The sequence below is a fragment of the Passer montanus genome, unplaced genomic scaffold, assembly GCF_014805655.1.
Source record: "Passer montanus isolate IOZ18808 unplaced genomic scaffold, ASM1480565v1 scaffold17, whole genome shotgun sequence".
In the NCBI taxonomy this organism is placed as follows: domain Eukaryota; kingdom Metazoa; phylum Chordata; class Aves; order Passeriformes; family Passeridae; genus Passer; species Passer montanus.
In genome coordinates, this window is record NW_024364270.1 from 13,434,366 (window position 1) to 13,462,071 (window position 27,706).

The 27,706-nt window shown below is 34.8% G+C and overlaps 1 protein-coding gene across 6 annotated transcripts in view; it reads right to left on the minus strand.

The window, feature by feature from the left end:
- Positions 1–27,706, minus strand: part of ANKS1B (ankyrin repeat and sterile alpha motif domain containing 1B) — a 411,921-nt gene that overhangs the window by 287,083 nt on the left and 97,132 nt on the right. For all 6 annotated transcript variants that reach the window (XM_039703948.1, XM_039703945.1, XM_039703947.1 and 3 more), the window contains 2 exons: positions 22,023–22,163; positions 4,169–4,334 (listed from right to left, as the gene is read on the minus strand). In XM_039703948.1, the coding sequence (XP_039559882.1) occupies positions 4,169–4,334; positions 22,023–22,163 (307 nt within the window). The remainder of the gene's footprint in view (positions 1–4,168; positions 4,335–22,022; positions 22,164–27,706) is intronic.

Sequence of the window (27,706 nt, forward strand, 5' to 3'; positions counted from 1 at the left end):
GGGTGAAGCAGCAGAATAGCTGCTATCTCTTTCTTTATGTTTCAGCTCCTTGCCTTGTGTTTGCCTGCTACAGGCTACTGGCAACACATCACATACCTAAGGACAATTTTTATCCCTGATAGAATCCATATCTTTGATATAACTGGGTAGAGTAGTTGTATAAGAGCTATCTTTAAAATTACTGCCTTGGGAACTGCTGACTGTGCAGTGGCTGAGAGCTCAGCACAAGTGAAGCCCCATAGTATTCACCTTATTTCTCAGCTGGATTTTGCAGCCCACACTGAGTTCTGCTTTGCCACAGCTCAGCTGTTTTCAGAGTTGAAGATGGCTCACTAATGTGTCCCTGACCTGCAGGCACAGCAAAGTAACATAACGAAACATAAGAGGTTCTTGAATTCTCTTACCCAATGGTGATTCTCATGCAGTTTGCATAGAGAAATGTCTCTTGTCATTGAGATGCTTTCCTAAAACTTTTGTTAATCTGCATAGACAGAAAACATTTCCCAAGGAAGGTGGTTGTTTTTTTCTTCCAGAAGTTGTTTGGGAGAAATAGAGTTTGAAAAGTCCTCTCTAATTCCTGATGATACACAAGGAGACCTAAAAATAGTTTAATTACTACTGTCTGTCACTCACTATTACTGAAAGTTTAACATGGAAAACTGCCACCTGGTTTCACTCATAGGGATTTATCATTTCTGCAGTAGAAATTATAAAACCAGACTCAAAGAAATATAAATCTCCTTACTGGGTAGGGAAATGCACTTAACTACAATTAAAAATTAGCATTTATTTGGTAATGTAACTCAGATTTCATTCAGTATTTCTCCTAAATAAAATGGATGACACTATGAAGTTCAAGGATGGGTTGAGGTACAGAATGTCTAAGCTACTAAGGGTACAAGTCTGTAAGGATCTTTAACATCAGAGTCCCAAAAGCAGCCTGGTGGTGCACCTTAATTAGTACTCTGGACTCTAAATAAGTGACCAAAACCACTCTTCGTTCATGAACATCTTTTTAACTTCATTTACACTTTTTCCAAGATGATTTGCTGCTATAGTTCATAAAATTTCATTACATCCCTAAAAGCAAAAGGAAAATACTAATGCATGGCTTATCAACTAATAAAATTTCCTTACTATTTTTCAAGATTAAATATGTAATGTGAATTCTTTTTTAAATAGAAGAGCAGTATAAAAATTAAAATGAGTAGCAGAAATATTTAGGTTAAGGAATATTGATACTGTTGGATACAGGACATATCCAACAGGAAAATAGCCAACAGAAGAATCAGTCAGATTGATTAATGAATCAATTATTTTAAATTTATTTAATGAGATGGATCTATGAAATTTTAACCCCAAATTTATGTTTTACTTCATGGAAAAATGGTATCAAAGAGCACAGTATTTCAGAATATTCCTATCATGTCCTATTAGTTTAAAGGTAAAAATAAGAAATGCATATTCCTGTTAGGTTAAAGGTAGAAATGCTGAGAAATGTGTATACATTCTGCCAAACTTGTCCTATTAATCTATCACAGAAACAAAGAACAGTTTAATTTGAACTGAGACACACAAGTAGTCTTTTTTACTCTTAAATCTGTGCTAATTAGAAGCAATTGCTTTAACTGTGAGCATAAACCAATAAATGCAACTGTTACTCTTCCTATATAAACCTAATTTCTTGCAAACAGACATAAAAATCACACAAAATAGGATTTCAGAAGTAGAGATAACCAACTTTATGACTATTTTTATTTGCTTTTATTCAGTTTATCTCCCTCAAAACAAACCTTTACCATTGGTTGCATGGAGTGCTCATCCTCTGTGATTCCCTACCAGTTCAACAACAAGATTCAAGAGAACTATAGAGCAGTCTGTTTTTTCTCCCCAGAACCCTACATACCACATAACACAGCAATTTGAAACAGTATTGCCAAAATTGGCATGTCTCAGTGACTTACCAGTTCAACAAGATTCAAGAGAACTACAGAGCAGTCTGTTTTTTTCTCCCCAGAACCCTACATATCACATAACACAGCAATTTGAAACAGTATTGCCAAAATTGGCATGTCTCAGTGACACAACAACTGAGGGAAATTCAGGAAAAAAAAAACAACATGCAGAATTAGATATTTATTTTAAATAAATGATCTATAATCATATGTAACTTATTCAAGCAATAAATCTGTACAACCTTAAGTGGCAGGATGACTTCACATACAATTACATCTAGTGCTAAATACCTTATAACTGAGAGTGACGTGATTTATTTCATTTGGTCCATTTCTAGTATAAGATAAGAGCCAACATGATTCCAGATATGGCTTGCAAGCCAGGCCAGTTAAATAACTTCTACATTTATAGCTTAAAATAAAACTACATTTTTCTATACAGCTGAATGCTCTTCCCAATAAAATGCCAAGAGGAAAATATCATAGTGAATATGGAAAATTAACAGAAGGAATTACAGTACGTTTGTATTGTCAACTCATTGATCTTGTTAGAACTTCTAAATATCATGCATGCCCTCATGAATGTCCTACAGCTTCCTTGGTTATACTCTAGGCCTCTGATACACACTATTTTAAACTTTACATAAAATATACTTCCAGATTAAGACATAAAAATGTCCCTTATAGCATCTGTGTTGCATGCTGATCTTAAAGGATTTACTACGCCTCAGAAAAATGCTTGTGTTTAGCGGACAGCACAATTCCAAAGCCTGGTATTCTAACTAGTGAAAACTCAATCTATTTTTAAAAATACTAATTACAATGGAAGGATTTGTTGTTGAGCCCCATTACTAAGAAGGCAGGTAATGAATTCCCCCTACCAATTTATTTGGTATGTGTATGGCAGTCTTTCCACTGCAGTACATGTTTACCATAATTATTCAAGTAGAAGTGTGAAAAACAAAGATAAGTTATTTTCTTCCTCCACTGAAACCCACAATGTTGTCCTGCACAGACTAATTTTGTTTTTAGATTATCAGAGCCAAAATCATCCAAGTTAGAAACAAGTAGTAGAAGCAAGCAGTCATACTGATGCTCAAGTCAGATTCTGGTCCGTTCTGTGCAACTATGCTCCAAAGATGCTATCCTATTTTGTGCCACCTTTTGGACTGTTTCTTATAATGCAGCTTCCAGCAAGTCTTCTTTAGCCCAAATTTAAAAGAGAGGTAGGAACTACTATCAACTCCACCTCACCTTGCACACTCCAAAGCTCTATCTTGCTATCTGGGCCTCATACACCATGCCTGATGTAGCTCTGGCATTCCTTCAATATTAGTTCAGCTGTGAAATCAAGAAGGTGCTTCCCCTTACACACACCACATCAGTAACATGTTAGTCAACAATCATCTGTCATCCCTGTACATTACCCAAATCATGATTCCTAATCAAGACTGCACAGGTCAGAAAGTCAACTGCCTGTTTCAAATAGGTCTCTGCTGCTGAGAACTGTCATTTGTCACAGCAGACTCTCATTCCAATTACTTAGAGCAAAATGACTATATTCTGAAATTCCTGTACCAGGTGGTGACTAAAGAAGAGTTCAAACAAGGGTAATGGAAGAGATCATATAATTTTGGAGAACATATACAGAATTTTTACAGATAATATCATACTTACAGATAATATCTGACTTAGCAAAATTCTATTGTTTTTTAACTATTTTAACTCATTGCTGTTCAAAGCTATATATAACACAAACAGCAGTCTGTCAAGCTGTCATTTAATAGTTCTCTTAAATCTCATTAACTATTTAATTTTTAAAAATGGATCAGATATTGTTTCATGTAACACAAAAATGCAGAGTACTTTGAATTTTGAAGTAGTTCCCTAACATTGTTGCTTAGGGGTACTTATTAAAAAGAAACAGGTTGATTAAAGGATTACTGCAAAAGGCTTTTCTAGAAGAAACTCTTTCTAATTTGGGTTTTTACAACCTTGTATTTATCTAGGAAAGTACTCAAACACCAGCTTGGTTTTCACTTCTAGAAAATTTTGCTATTAATCTTTATTCTGATGTAAAGCTCTTATAGTAGCTAATGGAAGACTATAATCATACTGTGATAAACAGAATACTGCATGCTTAAAAACATAAACCTCCATATTCTATAGATTAACACACCAATGACTCTGTAAAGGTTTATTTGGTGGTTTACCTGGTCTTGAGGAAGGAACTCTTGCTATCTCTAGGGAACAAGGCTTTTTGGTGACTGCTACGTCTATTGAATCACAAAGACTGCTGTCATTTTCTGAAGGAACTGCATCCAGAGGTACAGAGGGTATTGCTTCCAATGCATAACCTCTCTTCTTTGAATAGGATTCCTGAAAGGCAAAAATTTAGATCGGTAAGAGAGATATTTCTCCAATGACACAGGAAAAGGACCAAGCTCAATAACTCTGACCAGCAGGGTTTAGAATTCAGCAAATTAAATACAGCATTCTGCTGAAATCCAAACTGTAACAGACCAGAAGAATTACTTGCATGCGAGAAGAAAACATTTCTTATTTCTTTAATTTTTTGTATAATACAGTTCTTGTTCAGTTTACAGAAGAACTTCATTCATCAAGCTTTTTATTTAATGAAAACTGGATTACTGCTTTTGCAATACCTGTTTTAGGTTGTAATTCAGGGGATGTCTCATTTTCTTTTTTAATTGTATCTCATGAGAGCAACAATTACATTAACCGCTACAATTACATTCTCTTCAGGGATGGTTTTACAAAATATTTATATTACATATAAGAAAGCTAAAAATATGCCTTCCACATATGGATGGCAGGATCCCAGGCTGTGAATGAAGATGAATTACTGCTCTACATTTGAGCAAAATAATGACAAAAGGTCCCATAACAGCAGTATGTACAGCAAATTCTACTGATTAGCAAATGTTGAGGGGGAAAAGAGGAATTAGAAGTTTTTCTGGTACAGTAATTCAACCAAGCAGACTGTTTCTAGTTTCAAAAATGAAAAAGAATAGAACATCCAGTTTCAACAGTTTCACCACAAATTTATTTTTTTTTAATCCTGGCAGAAAGCAATTGCATGGCCAAAGATATATTTCCACATCTTTCTTATATTGGACATATGGATGTCTCTGAAAGTAAGCATCAGACATAAATAAAATATGATATAATAAAAGGCAAAGGGCAAGAAAGCACCCTGACAGTTAGATATTATCATAGCCCTACTAAAAAAATGATTGAAGAAGGCATTATCTAAAATAAAATGTGGAGTAACAATTTCTTCACCAAGAACTTATATTACCTAAGGTAAGCTATGGCTGTAGGCAACAATGCCTTTTCATAAAAATTATTTATACTATAAGCAAATAACTACATGATTCTTAATTTTTGGGGTTTTTTCACTGGACCTTGTGGTCATTTTATCTATATGTAGGTTCATAGTTCGGCAATAATTCAAGGCCTCTTGAAAGATAGGGTATGACACCAAGAGCAGCTTCACTTCAAAATTATTGATGACTTTGGTAGAGACCAATTTAAATCACAGGTTAAACTCATGAAGAACTTGAAAATGAACACTGGAAACAGAGATCAGGGGAAAAAAATCATACAAGTAAAATAAATAGAATAATAAATAAGTAATAAATAAATAGAATACTAAGATGTATTTGTAATTTTTAAAAAATTAGTATGTACTAGCAAACAATACAAAATTGGTGGTCAGCATTCAAAAACCTATCTAAAAGAGGAATGCAATGGCATGTCCACCTGTTTCTTCCTTTCCAGTTTCTACCTAGCCAGATTATGACCTCTCAGTATTAGAATCATACAAGTAAAATAAATAGAATAAATAGAATAATAAATTAGTAATAAATAAATAAATAGAATACTAAGATGTATTTGTAATTTTTAAAAAATTAGTATGTACTAGCAAACAATACAAAATTGGTGGTCAGCATTCAAAAACCTATCTAAAAGAGGAATGCAATGGCATGTCCACCTGTTTCTTCCTTTCCAGTTTCTACCTAGCCAGATTATGACCTCTCAGTATTAGTAATCTCACACATGCAGACCAATAACAACTAATTTCAGGTATCAGACATTATAAAGATTACAAAATTTTGAAAGTAGACTTCCTGCAGCTCCAAATGTAACTTTATTAACTTAAGCCATTTAGGTCCTTAAATGAAGTTAATAGAAAAATTACACAGAGGCATCGAAGCAGCTGAAGTGCAACTGCAGGACAAGAGAAGGAATCCTTACAAACTTGAAAAAAAAGAATTTTTACCCTGTCCATTTAAGTCTGCTGTAAAAAAGGCAGAGGTAAAAAATTTATTTACCAAAGCAATGACTGAAAAAGAAGAATTCAATTTAATCCTTGTACTCTTCTAGAAACACGCATTTAAATCAAAATGCCAAAACCCTAATTATAGTAAATCTGCCTAGAGAAGTGTGTGAAGAAACACAGCAGCCTTAAAATTGTTACAAAACACCAAAGGGAAATTCTGTTCAGTGCCTGAATTCAGCTACATAAAAAAAAAACCAAAAAACCCCCCCAAAAACCAACCAACCAAAAAAAACCAAACCAAAAAAAAACAAAAAAAAAAACAAAAAAAAAAAAACAAAAAACAAAAAAACCAAAAAAACAAAAACAAAACCCAACATTAAAATTGATACACCAAACATTAGAATAGATTTTGGATCATACTTTGTCACCCAACATTATGTCTGTAAAGGCAGTCAACAGTGCTGACCTACAGAACAGCAAAACCAACATGAGATTAGGTCAAGCATGCAATAACTGCTACTCCTTCTGCAACACCTCGTGGACCTCACACTACATAGTCAAAGGTGCTGACTTGGTTTCACATGTCTACCAATCCAACTTTCCAGAATTACCTTCTCAAGTTGCCTTTAGAGCACACGTCCCCTTTCACAGCTTGCATGCCCCCATTTTGTTTTTAGCTATCTCACCAAGTTTGACATTGCTGTTTTATACTTTAGATGGCAATGAAGGGCTGTTCTTTATTTATTCTCTCCTTGTGATGTCACAGACATATGCACTTCCCATGTCCTCTCCTTTAGGGGCCTCACACTTCATAGTCAAAGGTGCTGACTTGGTTTGACATGTCTACCAGTCCAACTTTCCAGAATTACCTTCTCAAGTTGCCTTTAGAGCACACGTCCCCTTTCACAGCTTGCATGCCCCCATTTTGTTTTTAGCTATCTCACCAAGTTTGACATTGCTGTTTTATACTTTAGATGGCAATGAAGGGCTGTTCTTTATTAATTGTCTCCTTGTGATGTCACAGACATATGCACTTCCCATGTCCTCTCCTTTAGGGAACGAGAAATACTAACCTACTTACCCAGCTGTTCCAGGATTTTGACCATCTCTGTCACCCTTCATCCTCTCAGTCTTCAATGATGTGACAGGGACGACATTTTCTCAGATTTCCTCATTCGAGATGAGGGCTCACCAAGCAGTCATACTGACATAATGATTTTTTTGTACTCTACTCCTTTCCTAATTGCTCTTAACATTCAGTTTGATTTTCTGAATGTTATTCAATATTCAGTAATTAACTTTGCATGAATAGAAATGTCAGAAAAGAATAAATAAAAATGATGGGGTTACTGGAAAATTGTTAGAATGTAAACTACCAGCAATTAAATTCTTCTTAATTATCTCTCTAATAAATAAAATATAATAATTGTATGTCCAGCAGAAGTTAAATGAGTTAGAGCCAAAAAAGAATTGTTAATACTTTAGAAAGCCAGAAAAATCTATCAACTCATTAAGTGAAGATGACAAACCTTTATTAAAATGTGCATATGTAACATTAAGAGAAAAGGAAGTAATTGTAAATTCTTCTGGTTGCTGCAAAATGTTCTCCATTTTGCTGGTACTGAGCATTTATAGAAATTTATGAGATATAAAATAATTCACCAACTTAGATATTAGCAGATGTTGTAAGATTCTAAGTATCAGATGTGTAGCAATGTGATCTGTTCTTTTCTAAGATTGAAAGCTCTCGACCAAATGCAACAACTACAGTAATTCCATATGTCCAAGTTATTACCAACTCCACAATAAAACCTCTTGAAAATATTTTTCCTTTATATTTAGTCCTGAAATCAAAATCTGAGTCTAATTTTGTTTTGAAAATAGAGATTATTCAATCTCAAATTTCTATTATCCACTCCAAATTGCTAAACATGAGACATATAACTGACCACCACCATCAGATATAATTTGTCCTTATTTGAAATCATTAATTCACAAAAATAATGTGCTGGGCTGCTAGTATATTAAAATAATTATTATGTTTTTTGTGGAAAGGATAAAAATACATACACAATAGAAGTAGAAAAACCCCCAACACTGAGAGTGAGTAAGTCACTGTAGTGGGAAATCACTAGAAAATAGCCACCCATACTGATCAATGTAAATTAGATTTTTTGTCTTGTAGAAAGAAACAGAAATGTGACACTGAAGTTGCAGAGCACACGCCAGGGACACACTGTGGCCCTTATTCATGGGCCTGCAGTCAGCTGGGTCTCCTCTGAGCATAAGTTTGAAAGTATAATGCCTATGACACACTATCTGAAACCTGCACAGGGGTAAGAGATTGTTAATCAGTGGGAATGAAATTGTTCCTAAAATACCTATTTTTGACCATTGCAAAGGGTTATACACAATTGTGAAACAATGTGCCATAACATGACTAAATCTTCAAGAACTATAAGATGTTGAGTTGGACCTTTTTTTTTCCATATTTTTTCCAGGTTTCTAGCCTCCCTTGCTTCTGCATTCTCTATAGTCTTGCTTTCCTTTTAAGAATCAAACTGAATGATGTATGATTAAGGGCTGAGGTATATGCAAGTTTGTTTTTGCATGAGCTATGAATAGAATGATAGAGGCTCAGAAGACACCTAATCTGAACTGACACTGACAAGAAGACAGAATTTGTGTTTCACAGATTTTTATTTTTTTTAATTCTGCCAATATCCTTTCCTGTAAAAATCAGGTCACTTGAAGCTTTATTACTTCCCTGGAACATGGGACAACACACCAGGGTCATACATTACTCTCCTCTTACAGCAGAAATAATCTGGGAAACACAGAAAGGAAGAATGCAAGGCATCAGCCACATTTAGAAATATCTTTTCCATTTATATAGATAGTGAAGAACAGCTATTAAATTCTGACATACCCCTTGAGATCCACCAGGGTATTGTGCTATCTCCCCTGGCTTTTTGAAGGCCAGAGGACCAGCATCTAGAATCCTTCCCATCATAGTATGATTCTGCTCAGCTGCTCCTTAGAAGAGTACTATGATTGTTTAAACTTTGGAGAGTTATTGATCTTATATGCTCCATCAACCCAAAACTCCTGATTATCCCGAGAGTGAGCAATGAATATCGCATTTATCCCAGGTATGTCATAGAATTATGGAATGGTTTGGGTTGGAAGGCACCTTTAAAGGTCATCTAGTCAAAACCCTTGCTATGGGTAGGGGTATCAAACTAGACCAGGCTGCTGAGAGCCCCTGACCTTGAATGCTTGCAGTGATGTGACATCTACCTCCTCCCTGGGTGAACTATTCCAGTGACTCACCATCCTCACTGAAAAAAATATTTTCCTTACATCCAGTCTGAGTGTACTCACATCAAACAGACTTCTTGACATTTGTAAACAGACTGATATATAACCTTGTTGGATTGGGACACTTCACACTGAAATATTAATGATAAGTAACTGAAGGTTGCTGAGAGTGGTCGAGAATTCAACCAAGAAAGAAGTCCTGACCAGCAACTAAAGATAATTAGAACAGTTTTCTGACACGCAGCAAGGTGGAAAGGGAAATGCATGAACCTGAATGTCATTGCACAAATTTGACACAATAATGTACTAAGCATAAACAACTGAAACTATTTCCTTTGTCACAATAACCCAAAACCCTACATAGATGGTGAAATATTTATTTTGACTGCCTTTCCAGTCAAAGATATCAGGAATATTATTATAATTTATGGCTAGTAAAAACACATTTATCTATTACTAATAATTTAACCAAATCAAGTTTCATAGTATCATACAATTAGAGTAATTTTTCATGAGTCAAACTATCATAAATGTTCATTGTTATGACAGCTAGAAACTCTTGAATGTATAATTTGTCATAGAACATATAATAAGATTCATGATAAATTACAGAATCTGGAAAATCACCAATAATCTCATTTAAGGGTAATGACACTGGAGGATCTACTCTGGTCTGAACAAAGTATCTCTAGCATGGATTTTAAAAGAGTAGGATCTTTTACCTTTTCAGCAAACACCTGAAATTGTAGGTTTGCAGTTGTAGGAATAATACGTGTACAGAATTAACTGAAATACTTATTCGCCTTCCACATCTGAAACAGCCTTTGTAAGTTTCATTAAGCCTTGCACAGAGCTGAGAAAAACATCAATTTAATAAAGCATGCTGGAGTTGTTGTCCTGTTTATTTAGTTAGAAACATAAATATGATGTTTAGTTTTTCAGAAACCAGTCAAAATTTAGATTTGCTTTTTCAAACTTAATGTTGAAAAAAATGAGCCTTATTTATATAACACCCCAAATATAGGTTTATTTTCTCCTTTTCCAACGTATATTTTCCCATATCCGTGTTTCAAATGCAAAAGTTCATACAAAAACTCTACAGACATAAATCCCTGAAAGCTAAAGGTTGTTACAATGCCTTACAACACAAAACTCACTAATATAGCCTAAACTATAAATGTGTGAAGACATGGGTAAATTGTGAGCATAATGAATGCAGCGCTAACCTCAGCAGCAGAAACATGTCACTATATTTTATGCAGTGTTTTCATAATTCTAACTGGCAGATATTCAGCATTTCAAATGAAGCTAGATTGTTGTAGTCATGCTACATGCTTTCCCATGCATTCAACACTCAGGCCATGAAAAAGAGCAGATGCTTCCTCTAATAAATAACTCACTGTGACAAAGAATATACTGGAAGTGTACATAATCTGGTTTATGCAAATGTTAGTGATTGTGTGTGGCGATGTAGTGTAATATAATAACAGTTTTAATACATGATTCTTAGTTTAACTGAAAAAAATACAATTATAAACTAAAAATCAACTTCCAGTTTAAACATCCTCCTTTTTTTTTCCTATTGTATTAATGAAAGACATTTTAACAAATCATGTCTTGTTTGAATTTGAAGCTGTGGGAAATGCCTCTTTAAAATAAAGACTATTATATTTAAAAAAAAAAGATAAAATGAGCTTAAACCTAATCTCCATGGAAACAATACTTCTCTGCAAGATGCTTATGCTCTAATGCCTAGGATTTAAACATACACACACAGCTCCAACTGAAGCAGCAAACATGAAAACTAATTCCTCACATTATAATGGCAGTAACCATGGAAAATGTTAGATACTGAGAAACCCTATACTGAACTCAGTATTTGACAGCAAATTCAGAAAACAATTAATGCACTACTCTATGTTAAACAGACTCACATTTCTCACATTTTATAGCTTAATTTCTATCAACTACTGTGCCACTAAATGAAAAATGTATATGTTGCTGTGAAGGGGAGAGAAGAACTGAATGCACTGAAGTAAATCTTGAAGCAAAACACAACTGCTCTGTGAATAGCAACTCTACAGCTGTGAACTGACTTGACTGGAGAGCAGATAACTTCCCTAAAATGAGACATTGTCAGAGAAATCTTTTAAAAGAGATTTAACACCAAAATGTGTTAATCCAGTATCTATTACAAATAACCTATGTCTTGAAAAAAAATATTCTGCCCATGCATCTTGTTCTGAAGTAAATACTCTGAAAAATTTGCACAACAGAAACCCATTAGTTGATATCACATGCAATAGACTTGATAGAAGAGACAAATATTTGCTATTTCGGGAAAGACAATCTTCCATGTTCAGAAGTTTTTGACACTGAAGAAATAAACATTTAAGTATGCTTGGTATAGAAGTCATTATTGCAATAGCATAAACCAAGACCCTCTTAGAAGAAATCTCTCCTACACACTCTCCCACAGTAAAATAGAACGAGCAAGAAAATTATTTTCAAAATACTAAAGTTATGGAGTTGTATTGTCAAAGTGAAAAAGCTTTGTTGTGAATCATACTTTGATTTGTTACATTACTGAACAGGAAAGTGAAATACAAAATTAACAGACAAAACATTTGAAATTGTTCTTTAAAGATCCCAGCAGCATGCAAAGTTTGTAAAAGTTAAGACTTCCTAATTATATAGTACCAAATATACTTTGCAGATATTTCAGCAATGTGAAAACTAAGCCTAACAGTAAGAGACAGTCAGAGGGAAAGTAAATTCATACTGTAAGCTAGAAGTGGTGCTTAAAAACTTTAAAACAAGTTATTCCATGGCAACAGGGGAAATATGCACATTAGCAATAAACACAAGTTAAGAGGATATTGCCTGTATCTCCCATAATCTTAAATAACCCAGTAATTTTCTATTTCATACTTTAGTTCAGAACAGTAGCTCTGAATGGGAACCTATGAACTCTGCTGTTTCCTGGCCAAAAGTGTGCCAAAGTTACTAACATTCATAACATGGATTTTTAGTTCTATGGATACAAAAAGCTCCATTGCTCAGTTCTATCTCCTCATACTGCCTATATTCTTGGCAATTTTATGAGTGCTGATGTGGCCATGTTGAATTTCAGCAGGTAAGATGGAAATATAAGGACAATACATGAACATAATCACTCAATTCATCACTGCATGAAAACCATTCCATTAATAAACATGCTACTTCCATATGGCTCTATAACGAGGAACCCCACCTTTTACATCAAAGCTCTTCTGCTTTAATTGTTACTATGATGATGTCTGTGGTATGATAATTACTTATTCATTGCAAATTCTCAGCCCTAGATATTGTGAAATGGAAACAGAATGTAAAGATTACATAAAATGAAATAAGATTATAAGAGAACCTAAATCACACTTTCCATAAAATTAGAACTTAAAAAGTTTTCTATAGGTACACTGCAAGATTCCAGCTTTGAACAGCTACCACATTGTCTATTTAACAAGAATTAAGGGGTCTTGCTTCAGGTTTGCAGTCATACTAGCTGTAATGAATACTTTTATTACAGCTATTCTCTGTTAATATTGTTAATTCCTTCATATAGAAACAAACTACTACATCAGAGTTTCCCAAAACCAAGATGGTAAAAAGTTCTCAGAAAAGAACTTTTTCCTTAATGATTCTATTTCTCTAGGTTCTGCTTCAATTATTTTCTCATATTTCATCAAATAATAACTCATCTTCAAAATAGCAATGTAAATGTTAGAAGTTAAACACTCAAGGAATTTGCAAACTCAAGATCCTTTCAAATTTTCATGATCAGAAAACAGTGTTGGTAAGTGAAAGAAATTTGTGAATAGCAACAATATAGCCTCAGAATGCCTGGATGTCATATAAAACCACCTAAAGCCAGACAAGGGGAAACCCTTGGCAGTGGGTTTTTCTTTCTGGTCAAAAAATGAGATTCTAGCCACTAAAAATCCAAACTATGGAGTCTGAGCAGTTCTTTGATCTTACAGCCCTGATGAGAAATAACTCTCTGTGGGAGAAAGACGTTAAGATTGCTATCCTTAAAAGGCAGCTCAAAAATTGCTCATGAACATTACAATAGAACATTATTGCATTCAAAAGAGATTTTGAAAAAGTTACACTCAGTCTGTCCCCTTTGGAAGTGGGTAGAAAGGACTGAAGGAAAGCCTTCTGCTTTGTCAGCTGCATACCCTAAGTGCCCTGGTGTTTAATTTGCACACAAATACAGCTCAAAAACTAGGCATGTGGTCAAAAACATCCCTAACTTCACATCTCACTCTGGCTGGCCCACAGTGGCTTCCTGTTCAACAGAAAAGAGAAATCAGTCAAACACCTTCAGAGATGTTGACACTTTCTTAATGATACAAGGAGCAAGAACATCCAGATGGATTTCTGAAGGAACATTCTGCTCTCAATATTTATTTTTCACAATTCAAAATTACTGGCTCTATAAAACTAGTGTGAATAAGGGAGGATATAATCACTTGCCTATATACAAACATATTACAACAGTTCACTAAAAAAAGCTTTATGTGTATATAGAACTGCTGTCTGTATGTGTCTGCTGTCTGTATGCTGTCTGTATGTAGTATCTGCTAATCATAAAAACCAATTAAGGGCAAACCTTTGGTTTGCAAGTACTTAGACCGTTGGGCTAAAACGCTGTCAGTTATAGGTTCAATTTTGCTAAATTCAAAATTAGGTAGCTATAAATAGCACTGAACATTGTGTAAATATTTTATTTTCTCTCTTTTTCTTCACAGTATAAAATATTGTGAAACAAAAACTAGGATGCTATAAAATTATAGCACTTCCAAAAATAATACAGTTGGCATGATACTGTCAATTTATTAATTTACCTCCATGTCTTCACACTTACACCTTTTATCTCAAAAAACTGCAAAATGCCTGGTGGACTGTTTGGGTTATACAGAGACATATTTATAACATGATTTTAAAAAAAGCTATCTCCCCCTTTCACCAAAGCAACACAGCGATTCTCCATACTATTAGCAGCATTAAGGTGACTTCTTTTTATTATAGTAGATTTTATGAAACAAAACTGCTTATTGCTTCTGGAAAGTGAATAGACCATCTGCATTCTACAGCAATATATATGATTAACATTCTAGGTGAAAAAACATGAAACATGAGATTCCCATTTTCTAGCTGAATTGCCTTTTTGAGAGACCTTAAAGTAAAAAGAAGTATTTCACTATAATTGGTAGATCACATTTTCCATCCAAAGTAAATCCAAAATACATTTTCATGAAAACATGAGACAATGTAGTTTTATATATTTCCCTTTGATATCTTAAATACAGACTCCCCCAAATTCAGTTTTATTTATTTTACATCCAGTTCATGAATTCTTCTCAATTACAGGTTGCTGGAAGTGAAAAAAATCTTTATAATCAGTTTGGGATTTTAAGAAACTGTAAGTCTCAGACTAGTTTGAATTTTGGTGAAAATATAAGGTATCCCTTTATAAAGTTCCATTTGTATGGAAACCCAAGTGGGACTGAGCACATTAATGCTTATACTTAAGAAATTCACTGATTCAGGATCTATCCTATTTTTAGACTCAATATAATGGATATCAGCATTAAAGGTTTTCAGTAAAATAGAACCACTAGACTTTCAAGTGACTTATGCATGACTTTAAAGCCAAGGCATGCATTTCCTTTTGCACAACAAGAGAGGATTCACAGTTAAGTACTACAGAGTTATTCTTTTTAAAAGTCCATCTGTCTAGTCAGATATTTTCTTCAGAAAGAAATCAGGTCTATAAATTTTACAGACTTCTCATGGACTCACTCTACAAATCCATGATTTTCCATACTATAAAATCTGAAGTAAGAAAAAATATCCCTCATGGTTCCAGTATTAGCTCAGTTCTCAGATATATTTTTAACATAATTAAAAACAAACCAAAAAAAAATAGAAAATAGATTTTTATGCTCAAAAACAGTCCCAAAACATCAAGTATCTTTAAACAGCCCTTCACAGAACTACAACCTGACACAAAGCTTGACTGCATGGCTAATCAGTGTAGCAAACCCATGTTGTAATCACCATGTCCAGATATCCCCACTCAACTGACATCTTAACTCCAAACACCTCAACACTAGCACTCTTCCTCCTGTTACTATGGTAGGAGCAACAAATACAATGTGTACTTATGATGGCTTTTTTCCCCCAGGAAACATTAATAGTGAACAATTAGTAGCCCAATTTGGTCAGAATAACCAGGAAGATCAATATAAATTTTCAGGTTTTAATATACTACTTTAATATTTCTGTTATGAAGCATGAAGTTTCCAAACATGAAGCTGAACTTCTTTCATGTACAAAACTAATTGCCATGTGCTACTGCTATCTATTCACTGGGCAATTCAAATTTTTTTTTTTTTCATTTTCCCATCATTTGAGAGGCAGCACTGAAAGCAAAAACAGTCCATGAAATTGTGTCTTCTGATCTTCCCAGATTACCATTGTGACTTGTTTCAGTTAGGTATGTCACAACGTTCAATTCAACAATAATTTCTATGTGAATGTGAATACCATTAATAGGAATTAAATTTAATCCTGTAAACCACTACAGCCATGAATATTTCAGATTATTTCAGGCACACATCAATAGTTCCAGTACATTTTGACACCTCTCTCCTTTCTCTCTCATCCCGTTTAATTTTGCTGTTTCATGATAACACCAAGAGATAACACATCCCAGCAGTGACCAGATTTACACAGTGCTAGACAAGGATAGCTAAATTTTCAAAAACAGCCATTTACAAACTGCAGAGGCAGTCCTAAACTTTTAAAGAAATAAGCTCATCTGAGGCCCCATAGCCTTACAGAAGATTATAGAACATAGATGTCAGCAATGATATGAAAGAGATCTCTGGAAATCATCTCATCCAAACTTGCAGTTGAAGCAAAGTTTAGCAGCTTGATCAGACAATTCTGAAAATACCCAAGGATAAACAGACTGTAACTTCTCTGGTCATACCACACACCTGTGTAGGGGTGTCTAGATTACACAACTAGCACAGTAAAAATGCTTTTTCAACAAGGCATCACAAATTTACATGGGCAACTCCAAATTTACACTGGAAATTCAGAAGCTACATATGTAATACATACCATATGCAAGAATAAAATGTTCAGCTGCATTCCTTAACACACAATCAGAAAATGTAGTATAGCACTAAAATAAACCACAATTTTTTCAATATACTTATTTTCTATCACTGTTCAGCAGGGTATAAGCATCACCTGCTGGTTCTTTCTAGGCAGAATACATATTGCACTTTTCAGTAGCTGCTTCAGTGTGTGGGTGGTGTGTTCCTGAAATTACTAATAAGACTTAAGCTTACTGCAAAAGAGACAACATTGCAAATCAAAAGTTTAACAGAAATATTTTTTATGAGTAGTAGAGCTTTCCATGTTACTCTAATTTATGTAAATTTCTAATTTAATCTACTAAATTAGGAAGAAAAATAATATTTTTTACTGAAGGTTAGAAACTATAGGAAAGTATTATAGATAATATAACAATCTTTCTCTGGCTATCCATACTCAGGTATATTTTAGGCCAAAGCTGTCTCAACTTTGTCTACATCATCACTAAATAAGGAGACAGGTTTCCTCCCCTGTAACATATAAATTAGATAATGCCACAAGACTTTCTGTTTCTAATTTTGGAGAACTTCAGCACTAAGATGAGCCAAATCTGCTTCTTTCCCAGTCTAGTTTGAAATGTGCTTTCACTGAATCACTGAAAAGTAAAGTTATTAATGGATTGAAAAACAAAGCTGAAACACTTCAGCCATTATTGTTTAATTAAAAACAAGTTGGTTTTTTCCTGTTTTTATTAAAAAGGAAAGAAGAAATACTTCCTCTTTTATACTACCTCCCCTGCACCATAGCAGTTCAAAAATTACTTCAACATTGGTCGAGCTTGAAATTGATGAAAATTTTTGAGGCAACTGAAGATAGAAGGAGTTCAAACTGAAAGAATATATTGAAATGAAAACAAACAATGCCAAACAAAATTCCCAATATTAAAAAAGAAAGAGATAACAAATAGAAAGAGATAACAAATAGCCATGCTGACTCTCTCCAGAGAGCATCAGTACAGAGGGTTTTTTAGGAGCAGATTTGATCTCTTTGTGAAAACTGAGTTAGCTCCCACCTTAATTACCCCATTCACCTCTCACATATCCTGAGCTGACTTGAGAATGTAAAAATAATTGCAACATAATAATTTTCAATGTCAGGCTTTCTACAGAACAACCATAACTAGTTTCTACAATACAAACAGTATACAAATTCTCTTCCCATTAAAAATTACTTTTTAAAATTTATTAAAAGAAGTACAGACAGACAAAATGATCTTCTGGAAGGCAGACATGAAATACATAACCCTATAAACAGATGCATCAAACTCCAAATTTAAATATTCCCACCATAGTCTCTATTGATAAAGAAAATATTACATACAGTTCTCACCTCCTAAAAATGTAGTTAGGAGTTCATTTTTTCTTCCCTCCCACTAAATAAAAAGGCATTTTTGGGGGAATGTCTCTTCCACAGGTGGACACATGATAAAGCTGCTGGAGTTCCTACCTCTAGAAACCCTAAGGTTATATAGCAGCATGTTGATCAGTCTTAAAGGAAATTGTCAAGGTCTCCCAGAAGTTCATTCCCTCTTAAAAGATGAAAATTTGACACCAAGCTAGAAACATAACATTTAAATATTAGGTAAGTTCTCCATGAAGAGCCATGCTTCCCAGCAGCTGGCAACATGAAGATTTATACTTATGGTTTTTGAATCAAGGTTCAATTTTTCCATAGCAATTGCACTGAACTCTTTATGTTATTTTCATTTTGTAACAGAGGTGTAAAAGATGAGGTGTTCCTGGCTGTCATCATGTCAAACACACAGAATAACTGTCAGGATTTTGAAGTTGCACATACAACACAATTCAAGTCACAGTCCAGTCAAGCTGACTCATCAGCATCCTAAATGGGACAGAGCTAAACCTGCCTTATCTCACAATTACTTCATATCATAATTAGAAAAATATGCTGGTATGGCTGGCAAGATTAAGGTGTGTGAACTGCTTGCTTTACACTGATAATACTGGAGGGATCATATAGAACTCTGCAGCACTCATCTCTCTGACATTGCAGACTGCCCTCTATTTATCTCTGCCCATCAGGCCCTTTTTGCCCCTTAGCAGAGAAATATTCAAGGTGTGCTGAAAAAGAAAATGAAATTATATATATACGTTCAGAGTATGCTGCTTTATTGTCAAGAAAATGCAATTTGCCCCTTAACAGAGAAATATTCAAGGTATGCTAGACAGGAAAAAGAAAATGGAATTATATATACATTCAGAGTATGCTGCTTTATTGTCAAGAAAATGCAAATATGTATGTGGGTACTGAATTTTTGCCCTAAACTAAAGATTAACTCAGAACAAAGGCCCAACTTAACCCTAAATCATAACCTACAGATGGAATACACTCTGCTAAAACAAGAAGACATATCTAAATTTCAGTCTACAAAAAATCCAGCTGCATATTCTAAAACCCTGAATTTTTTACAAGGCACAAAGATTTTTCCATAAAGCTCTTCCAACACTTCACCAATTCTGAGACTGTAAAAAAGAGTGGATTGTTCTGAGAACACCTGTATTGCTGCTATACTAGGTCTTAAATAACATTTTAAATAGAACTTGCTGTAATAGCCCTTTCTAAAATGACACTTCCCAGCACAGTAGAGACAGCAATAACACACTGCATGCTATAAGTACTTTCAGGAAAGCTTTTTTCCCTAACTGCAAAAAAGAAACAAAGTTTGTCAAGATTACTCCCCTTTCCTTTGGCATATTGAAAACTGTGAGCTCACTAGGCCACAGATGGACATTTTCATAATCCCACCTAAAACTCAATTTCATGTTATCACTGTGTCTCTCACTGTGTATATAAAGCAAGAATCAATCTTTATGTTTGTTCACCTTTGATGTGCAAACACAATATCTTTATACAATTGCAAAATCTATTTTTAAATAAAGGAGAAGTGTAAAAATGAACTAGTTTGAGTCCAAGAGTAATTGATAGAGCCTTTTCCCTATTTTTGGATCTTTAGAAGAGTACAATTTTAAGACATTGTGTCAAATACCCTTATCTCACTGTTTCTTCATGAAGATGTCTGTGCTTTCTGATATGTTAGTACACTGACATGAGTATCAGAAACATATTTTTGTACTTTTACCTAAACCATGCTTTTGCACACAATATATAATTTGTTAGACCAATTCCAGATTCTGTTCTTAATTTACATATATATTTACATATTTAATTTACATATATACTTTGTGTTTTCAATCCCTTAGGACAAGATGTTCTCTTCTGCCTTCTGAAGTAAATGTGAAAGATCCGACAGATTAGCTAACAGCTTGAAAGACTGCATACACTGATGGCTACAATTTATCAAAACCAAAGTCACTGGCTTTTAGTTTGGAGATTTTTCACTACCTAACTTCTTTCCTTTCTCCCATAAAAAGAAATCAACAAAAGACCAAAACTATCTCTGTCATGAATTTCTATGGATAGAAGCAATCTAGAAAGGCAATCTGTCATATCATAAATGAAAGCATAATAAAATCCTCTTTTTTGTACTTATAATTAACAATCTTGCTGTTCTGAGAGCAAGAAGGATGAGATATCATAAGTCTGAGCTTAAAATTTAAGTACAATGAATAACACTCATTCAGGAATCACTATCTTAAAACTTACATCATAGTTGAAATGAATCTCTCTTTATAAATAGGAAAGACATACCAACCAACTAAAAAACTACACTTGATTGTGCTTTTCAAAGGCATCCCTCAATTTTATAGCACCCTTTATGTACACCTTACCTAAAGAAGAAACAAGGAAAACAAAAATATTTTCTAAAATTAGAAAACAAAAATGGCATGTATGTTCATCATAGGCAAGTTTAACAATAATTAAACCACAAGTGATATTTAAATCAGAAAAGTTCCATATAAGAAATATGTTTTGAAACAAATCCTTAAAAACGAGGAATTAGTAACTAGTACTCCAGTTGTAAATTGGGATGATTCCAACAACGCCGCACTTCGCCAAATGTCTAAAATGATGGGTAGTATGAAGTAGGAAACAGCTACTGAAAGGGGAAAGGAATATAAAGGCTGCTTATCAAGAGACAGGGCAGTGCTCATTGTTATTCAAGCACATGAGCTGCCATATCCTGTTTCCATTGACTGTAGGGAAGGCTTCAGCATTGACTTCAAACAGGTGCAAGTCCCATGAGACTTAAAGGGAATAAAAGGTACAGTCACAGTATGAAAGCAACAGTGTATGAAGTGTGGTGAGACAGGATATGGAATTCCAATGTGGTACACAAGAATCTGACAAAGCTATTTAAATGCAGTGCCAAGTAAGGATGCAACTGAAAAACCAGACATTTCTAAACCGAAATCTGGCAGGTCTTCATTCAACGCTACAAAAAAAAAAGTGCAGGAAAAATGTTACACAAATGAGAGTGCTTAATTTATGGTGGGGGGAGAGAACAAGGGAGACCCAGAAGCAGCAATAAGCATAGAAGTTTGGCAAGTCTTCATTCAACGCTAAAAAAAAAAAAAGTGCAGGAAAAATGTTACACAAATGAGAGTGCTTAATTTATGGTGGGGGGAGAGAACAAGGGAGACCCAGAAGCAGCAATAAGCATCCTCCTGTTCTGGAGAAATACAATATCACTTGTTCAGGACACAGCTGCTGGAATGCTTTGGTAGATACTGTAGACTGGTCTGGTCCGAGAGTTCTGGGACTTAGACCCAAATATATTACCCACTTCTATTTATTCTCTTCTGTATTATGATGAGCATTTGAAAACGTTTGGGGATTTTTTTCTTTAACTTACATAATCTTCAGAAAGAAGTCTTAGGCTATATTCTTACATTTGTTGAGTTATGCATGATGTCCTCAATTAATTCTATAAAGAAAATAGCTGAGATGTCATTATATTAATTAGAAGCTGGTCAAAAATAGAGTACTTATCCCAAAGGAAACTATGTGACTTCAAAATTTCTTTCCAGATGGAAAAGAAAGCTATCCAACACAGCAACTATCTGTCTAAAATAGGGGTAGTAAACATCAGTCTCCATATTAAACTCTTATGAATAATTATTACAGCAGGATGACTGAACCTCAACATTTAATTTTGGAAGCAGCTTTTGACATTAAAATGAGGAGTGAAAGCAGCAATTTTAAAGGGAATCTGGCAAGACTATAAATAACTCTAAGGGTTAAGGCAGAGATTAAGCATCTCTTCCATAGTTACTAAGTTTTATGATGAAAAGAGAATCACGTACCTGTGCAAGCATGGGAAATCCGAGGTTCCTGCATCCATTACAAGGTGTCAGTGCCTCCCATAAACCAGAAGGTCCACAAGTATTTTCAGCCGCATCATCATCTTCTTCCTCCCTTGGTGACAAACGCATTGAAGAAGGCCTCTGTGCATAAAGAAACAATACTTTCAACTTAAACACAGTGATATATATTGCAAAAAAACTTCTCATCTTATGAACTTCAGTGTCCCATTCATAAATACCAAAAGATAAACTGCTATTTTTATTCAAAGTATCTACTGGACTATTAAACTGTTGTATGCAAATAATACTTTCTAAGGAAGGTGCATATTGAACTATATGCAATTATACTTTAAAATTGTGAACATATCAATATACATAGAAAATCTTTATTGTCTTTTTTACCATGAAATTGGCAATTTCTACTTAATTTTACTTTAAAATTTGCTGTAATGACATTATGTTTAGGATATTCCACAAAGAATATAAACTAACATGTGCCTGGATGGGTCCAAGATTTTTGCAGACAAAAACTACTAAATCAATCAAAATATGAGGTTTCAGGTTTTGCATTGTATTTGTTAGTAGTAAATGTGTTATCTTATTTTGTAGACAAAATATTTAAAAATGATCTGTATTATTTTGCTTTATAGTCTGGAAGGGATGAAAAGTATCAGGAATAATCATTGACTTATGAACCCTGTGGCTTACATATTGATCTGAGTGATAAGGAAAAAATGCTGATTTTTGCTTAAACCAGTATCCTAATTTTCTCTGACAGACAAATAGGAACAGTGGTCAGTTCCCATATATTTGTTTTATTTTGCTACACAGGACAATCCACCCCAACAGAACTGCAATTTTTACTAATTTTAGGAGAAGGAAGAAAGTTAGCCCAGTAATGAATGATTTTTAAAATCTCACATCAACACAAATTTTTACAAGTAAAAAAACAAACAAAAAAAACCCCAAAAAAACAACTGACATGTTAATTCTTTGTTCCTACTTAAATTGGTATATGAAATAACTGTTCTAGCCTGCTTCAAATTTGTTTAAGCAGCCTGCCTGATACTCAGATATTAAATGCTGTGTTTAGGAACACTTCTTTCAGAAGTGGCTGGATTTTTGCTTGATCAGAATAGCACTGTTGGAGACTGATGGCTGACCACAGCTATCAGACAGTAACATTAACTCTAAAGTGCTGCTATGGGGTAAAAATCATCTTAAAACCTCAACACCTAACTGCAGATTATTTTAGCCAATAGAATAAAGAAATGCATGGAGTCTGCTGCAAGGAAGGGAATAGAGAAGGGAAAGAAAAATAGGGAGGAAAACAAGTAGAGAAACAACAGCAGATCTAAAGATGAACACGAGCTGATGGAAACCATAGGAGAAGCAAAGGCACCGCACAGACAGACACTATCTCAAATTGTGTAACAGCTGAGGATCATGTAGGAGAAGCAAAGGCACTGCACAGACACACTATCTCAAATTGTGTAACAGCTGAGGATCATTCAACTCTTGACTCCTGTGCTAACTTCTTAACACAAAAGTTGTTGGTATACCATTAATTTAAGCAGGGAAAATATTTAGAAATTCTATCTCAACTCATGCATCAAAGATGAGAAACAGAATATATCCCACTTCATGATTCTGATTCCCCTCGGTTAGAAAATTATTGTTCCCTTGTTGTAGACTTCATGAATCTATCTATTTTGTAAATAGATATAGGTGGATTTATTTACTTTTTCTTTTAGAAGTCAATTTCTAAAACATTCTTAGCATGGTATTTCATTAGGTTATTTTGACACTTTAGTAGTACCACAGAATATATTGCCATAGCAACCAATACTCTCACACTGATTATTAAAAGGATCGGGTTAATTCTGCAGAGTGTAGGTCATGAAAGACTATTACTGCTAGGTATTTGCATAGACAAAGAAAGCAGACTAGAGGTCTTTCCCCTCTATTTATGACATCATCTTCCATGGTGGCCGCCCTACACTTGTATTTTAAATCTCAGAATTGCTCTACCAGAGAATAAAGTGCTTCTTGCCCTCTGCAGTAAAAAGCAAAGAACTGCAGCAGTGCTCAGCACAGGAAAGCAGGTGACACACATTAGCTGTAACCTTACAAGCCAATGAAAGTGAATGAATACAAAAGTCATATAAAAATGTCAGCGCACCCTGTAAAGGTAAAAAAACCCACACACATAAGTGAGAAATTTTCAATTCAACTAAAGTAAGATGAATTACAAGAGTCACTGAAGAGGGAGCATATGAGTATTTAGCCATTACAGGAACAGAGTGAGAAAACCCCATGCCAAACAATTATTGAACGGTAAAACCAAGATAGACAAGCAGAATGAGAGTTGTATGTTTCCATTAGATGTATTTTACATAAATAGCCTAAGATAGAGTGTGAATCACAGGAATTTAATGTCAATGTGAATGCGAGGAAGCGCAAAGTACCTAGTCAGATCTCCTGACCATTTGAAAAAGGATCAGTCAATGCCAGAGTTCATTAGACACACGACTGAAACAAACTGGTACTCTCATGCAACTAGACAATGCAGGTATGAACATGATACAGACTAATTTAGACTACTGTAGTTCAGGGTGAGCTCTTTTTACACTTGCACAGATTTCTGCCACCTCTAAGGCACTAAAAAGGCACCATTGGGAAAAGTCTATTTGGAGGGTGAAGAAACAGTTATTGCCATCAGCTTTCTCACCCATCCCTGCTTGACAGATGCCCAGTTCCTCCCAGACAGTGGGAAAGAGATATGTGGGAATTACTGCAGGGAAAGAGAGCTGCATTTGCAAAGAGGGAGGAAGGAGTTAATAGCTGCATGAGAGAAAAGGGTCACAAGTGTCCCAAATTTGATAGACTGGGGTTGCATACCCTGGGAAGACGGATGCGTCTGGAGAGGCAAACAAGATACAGAAAAATCTACAATCAATTCACAGAGCTCAGACTGTCACACAAACCCATAAAACTCCAAACCCAGACCACACAGTTTCCTGTTACTCTCTCACAGCCTTCATTCCTTTCCCAGAACTCCCTAATTTTTCTGTTCTGTTGTATAATTTAATTTTACCTCCTTAGAGATCCTTTGAACATGAAAATCTAATTCTGTGTGTACTACTGGGAAGCCTTGATATAGCCCTGTAGGGAGAGTTTTAGAAAAAACAAAGTTATTTATGCCCACTTCTCAGAAAATAAATAAATAAATAGAGAAGTAGATATTTCTGTCAACTAAAGAAAACCAGACACCATTTAGAACCTCTTATTCATGCCTGTTTGGAGTTAAAACAACCCAAACAAATCTAGTTTAAAATGCCATCTAAATCACAGTTACTCAATTAATTGAATTAGACATTATGAAATGGCAAAGAGAGTATAAACTGCAGTACTAAGCTTTAGTAAGGGAACTTCTGCCTAAGTTAGAAGAGACACAACCATAAGCAACATATATCCTCAAACAGAACAGACAGAAAACCTTACATGATATTAGATATGATATGCAAAAGGAAAATTTTGAGAGAAATGTAGAGAAATCACAAGATATTAAGAGAGAATTAAAGTTTTATTAAAAGCTCTGGTTTTTACTGGAACACTGAATCAAATACTAGACATTTCTTGCAGTAGTAAAAGGCTAAGTAATTTCTCTGAGTAAAGAGAGAATAATAATGATACAGCAGTGAGAGAGTAGTAAGATCTAGCATAAGGACATTGTACCACTATAACTAGTGACAAATTTTCTTCAGACACTACTAAGCCTATCACATCACCTCTCATTTTCATACTTAATGAGTATTTAAATAATGTCTTCCAAAATTTAGGTACTAGGATACTTTAGATTGAAGGACACTCTATAAAGAGGTTATTTATTCTCAAAACATGTATGCACATCAGATTGTTTATCACAATAACTTGTAATCTCTATCCTAATCTAAGAGAGTAAGCCAATATTTATCAACAAAGAGAAAAATACAGATGAATATGGAAAGAAAAAGCAGAGAAAGTCTGTTCTACTCTTAAAAGTCAACAGCAAGAAAAGGTGAGAGCAGCTTGAATCTTAACTATTATTTAGTCACCAAGATCACAGCTCAGCAACTGTACACCATGTATAAAACATACATAAATACCTTTATGTATGGCCTTCTTTTTATCAAATGTTAACTATCTCCTATCTAACATATGACCTTATTACCTAGACAAGTTTTTTTAAGGAATACAGTAAATGATACAAGATGTCTTATTTCCTTTCAGTCCCTCCTTTTTTCTCAGCTTTTAGTGAAGACTGGTCTGCTTTCTGCCTTGACATTTGTAAGCAGCCACTGCTAGGAAAAACATTACTCAATTCTTCTTTCAAAATACGTAGGAGACTTTTCTGGACTAGTCCAGTGAAACCTAAAACCAAACATCAAAACCTTTCCTTCTTGTATCTGTTTTTTTCACAATATTATCCAATTGCAGAAGTATTTTACATACCCTTTCAAACAATATCTGCTAAAGAAAAACATCATCAGCAAACTATTAAAGATAAAAAACAACAGGACATTTACCATTTGCTATTGCATCATAGCTCTAGAGACAGGAACATTACCTTATCCTTTATCTTTGTTAGGAAACAATATTTTTAAATGGAGCAGTAAAGATGAAATCCAGAAGTCGATACTGTTCTACTTATGGGAGGCAGAAAGCAGCCAGACATTTGATAAGCCAAATGTTGCCATTCAGCTTGAAACAGTGAGACCAGTAGGAAGTTTATTCTGTAGAAATAATTTGCCAAACATGTATTTTATATCATCCTAACAGAGTTGTGCTTCTAACTCTCCTTGGCCCAAAAGACATGTACCTTACACTGTGAAATAAAAGCAAACAATTACAGGCCTGTTACCTAGTATTCTATTTTGACATTATTATTAGTAAGAACTAATAGAACAGTAAACTGTTCCTGAATCTTCTCTATAAATTTGGATAAGCAGGTCTATCTCTGCCACAGCTGTCCCCAGCAGCTGCAGGCAGGCAAGCTAGGGACAGAAGAGCTGGGACAGTGTTCTGTGCTCTCAGTGCTCCCCCTGCTGCTGCCCAAGCTGCTCTCAGGGGAAATGCCTGAGGTATGCAGAAGACAAAAGAACATTAGGACATGACATATAACACAATCAGTTACTATTTTTCTACAGCAGCATCCCAGCATTAAGCAAATACGCCCTTCTGAGATTCAGTAAGGATCCTGAAAAGGAGGAGCCTCAATTATGACATACCTCCTATGTCTCACACACAGAAAGGTTTTGGGAACTTGAGCACATCTTTCCCACATCCCCCAAGAACTTCTCCCTACTAATGTTTTTCTGTTCCCCATCCTAATTATCTTGTCTTTCACCTTACACTGCACATCTGCTGCCATTCTTCCACAAACATGTTCCAAGCCTGCATCCCTTTCATTCGCTAAGAGTCTGGCCAGAGTTTGACTGCACCTCCTGTATTCTGCCAAGAAGTATCAGGAAGACAAAGACAGTCTTGTACTTACAGCAGCAGAATGATGGAGAAGAGTACTCTGTACCTGCCTCTGCTTTAATCCCCGTGGGATGCTAGACATGTCATTTCAACATCTCCAAGATGGTCACTACGTTTGTGTTTCTGATCTGCTGGCTATGCTGAAACTGAAGGTGAGTTTG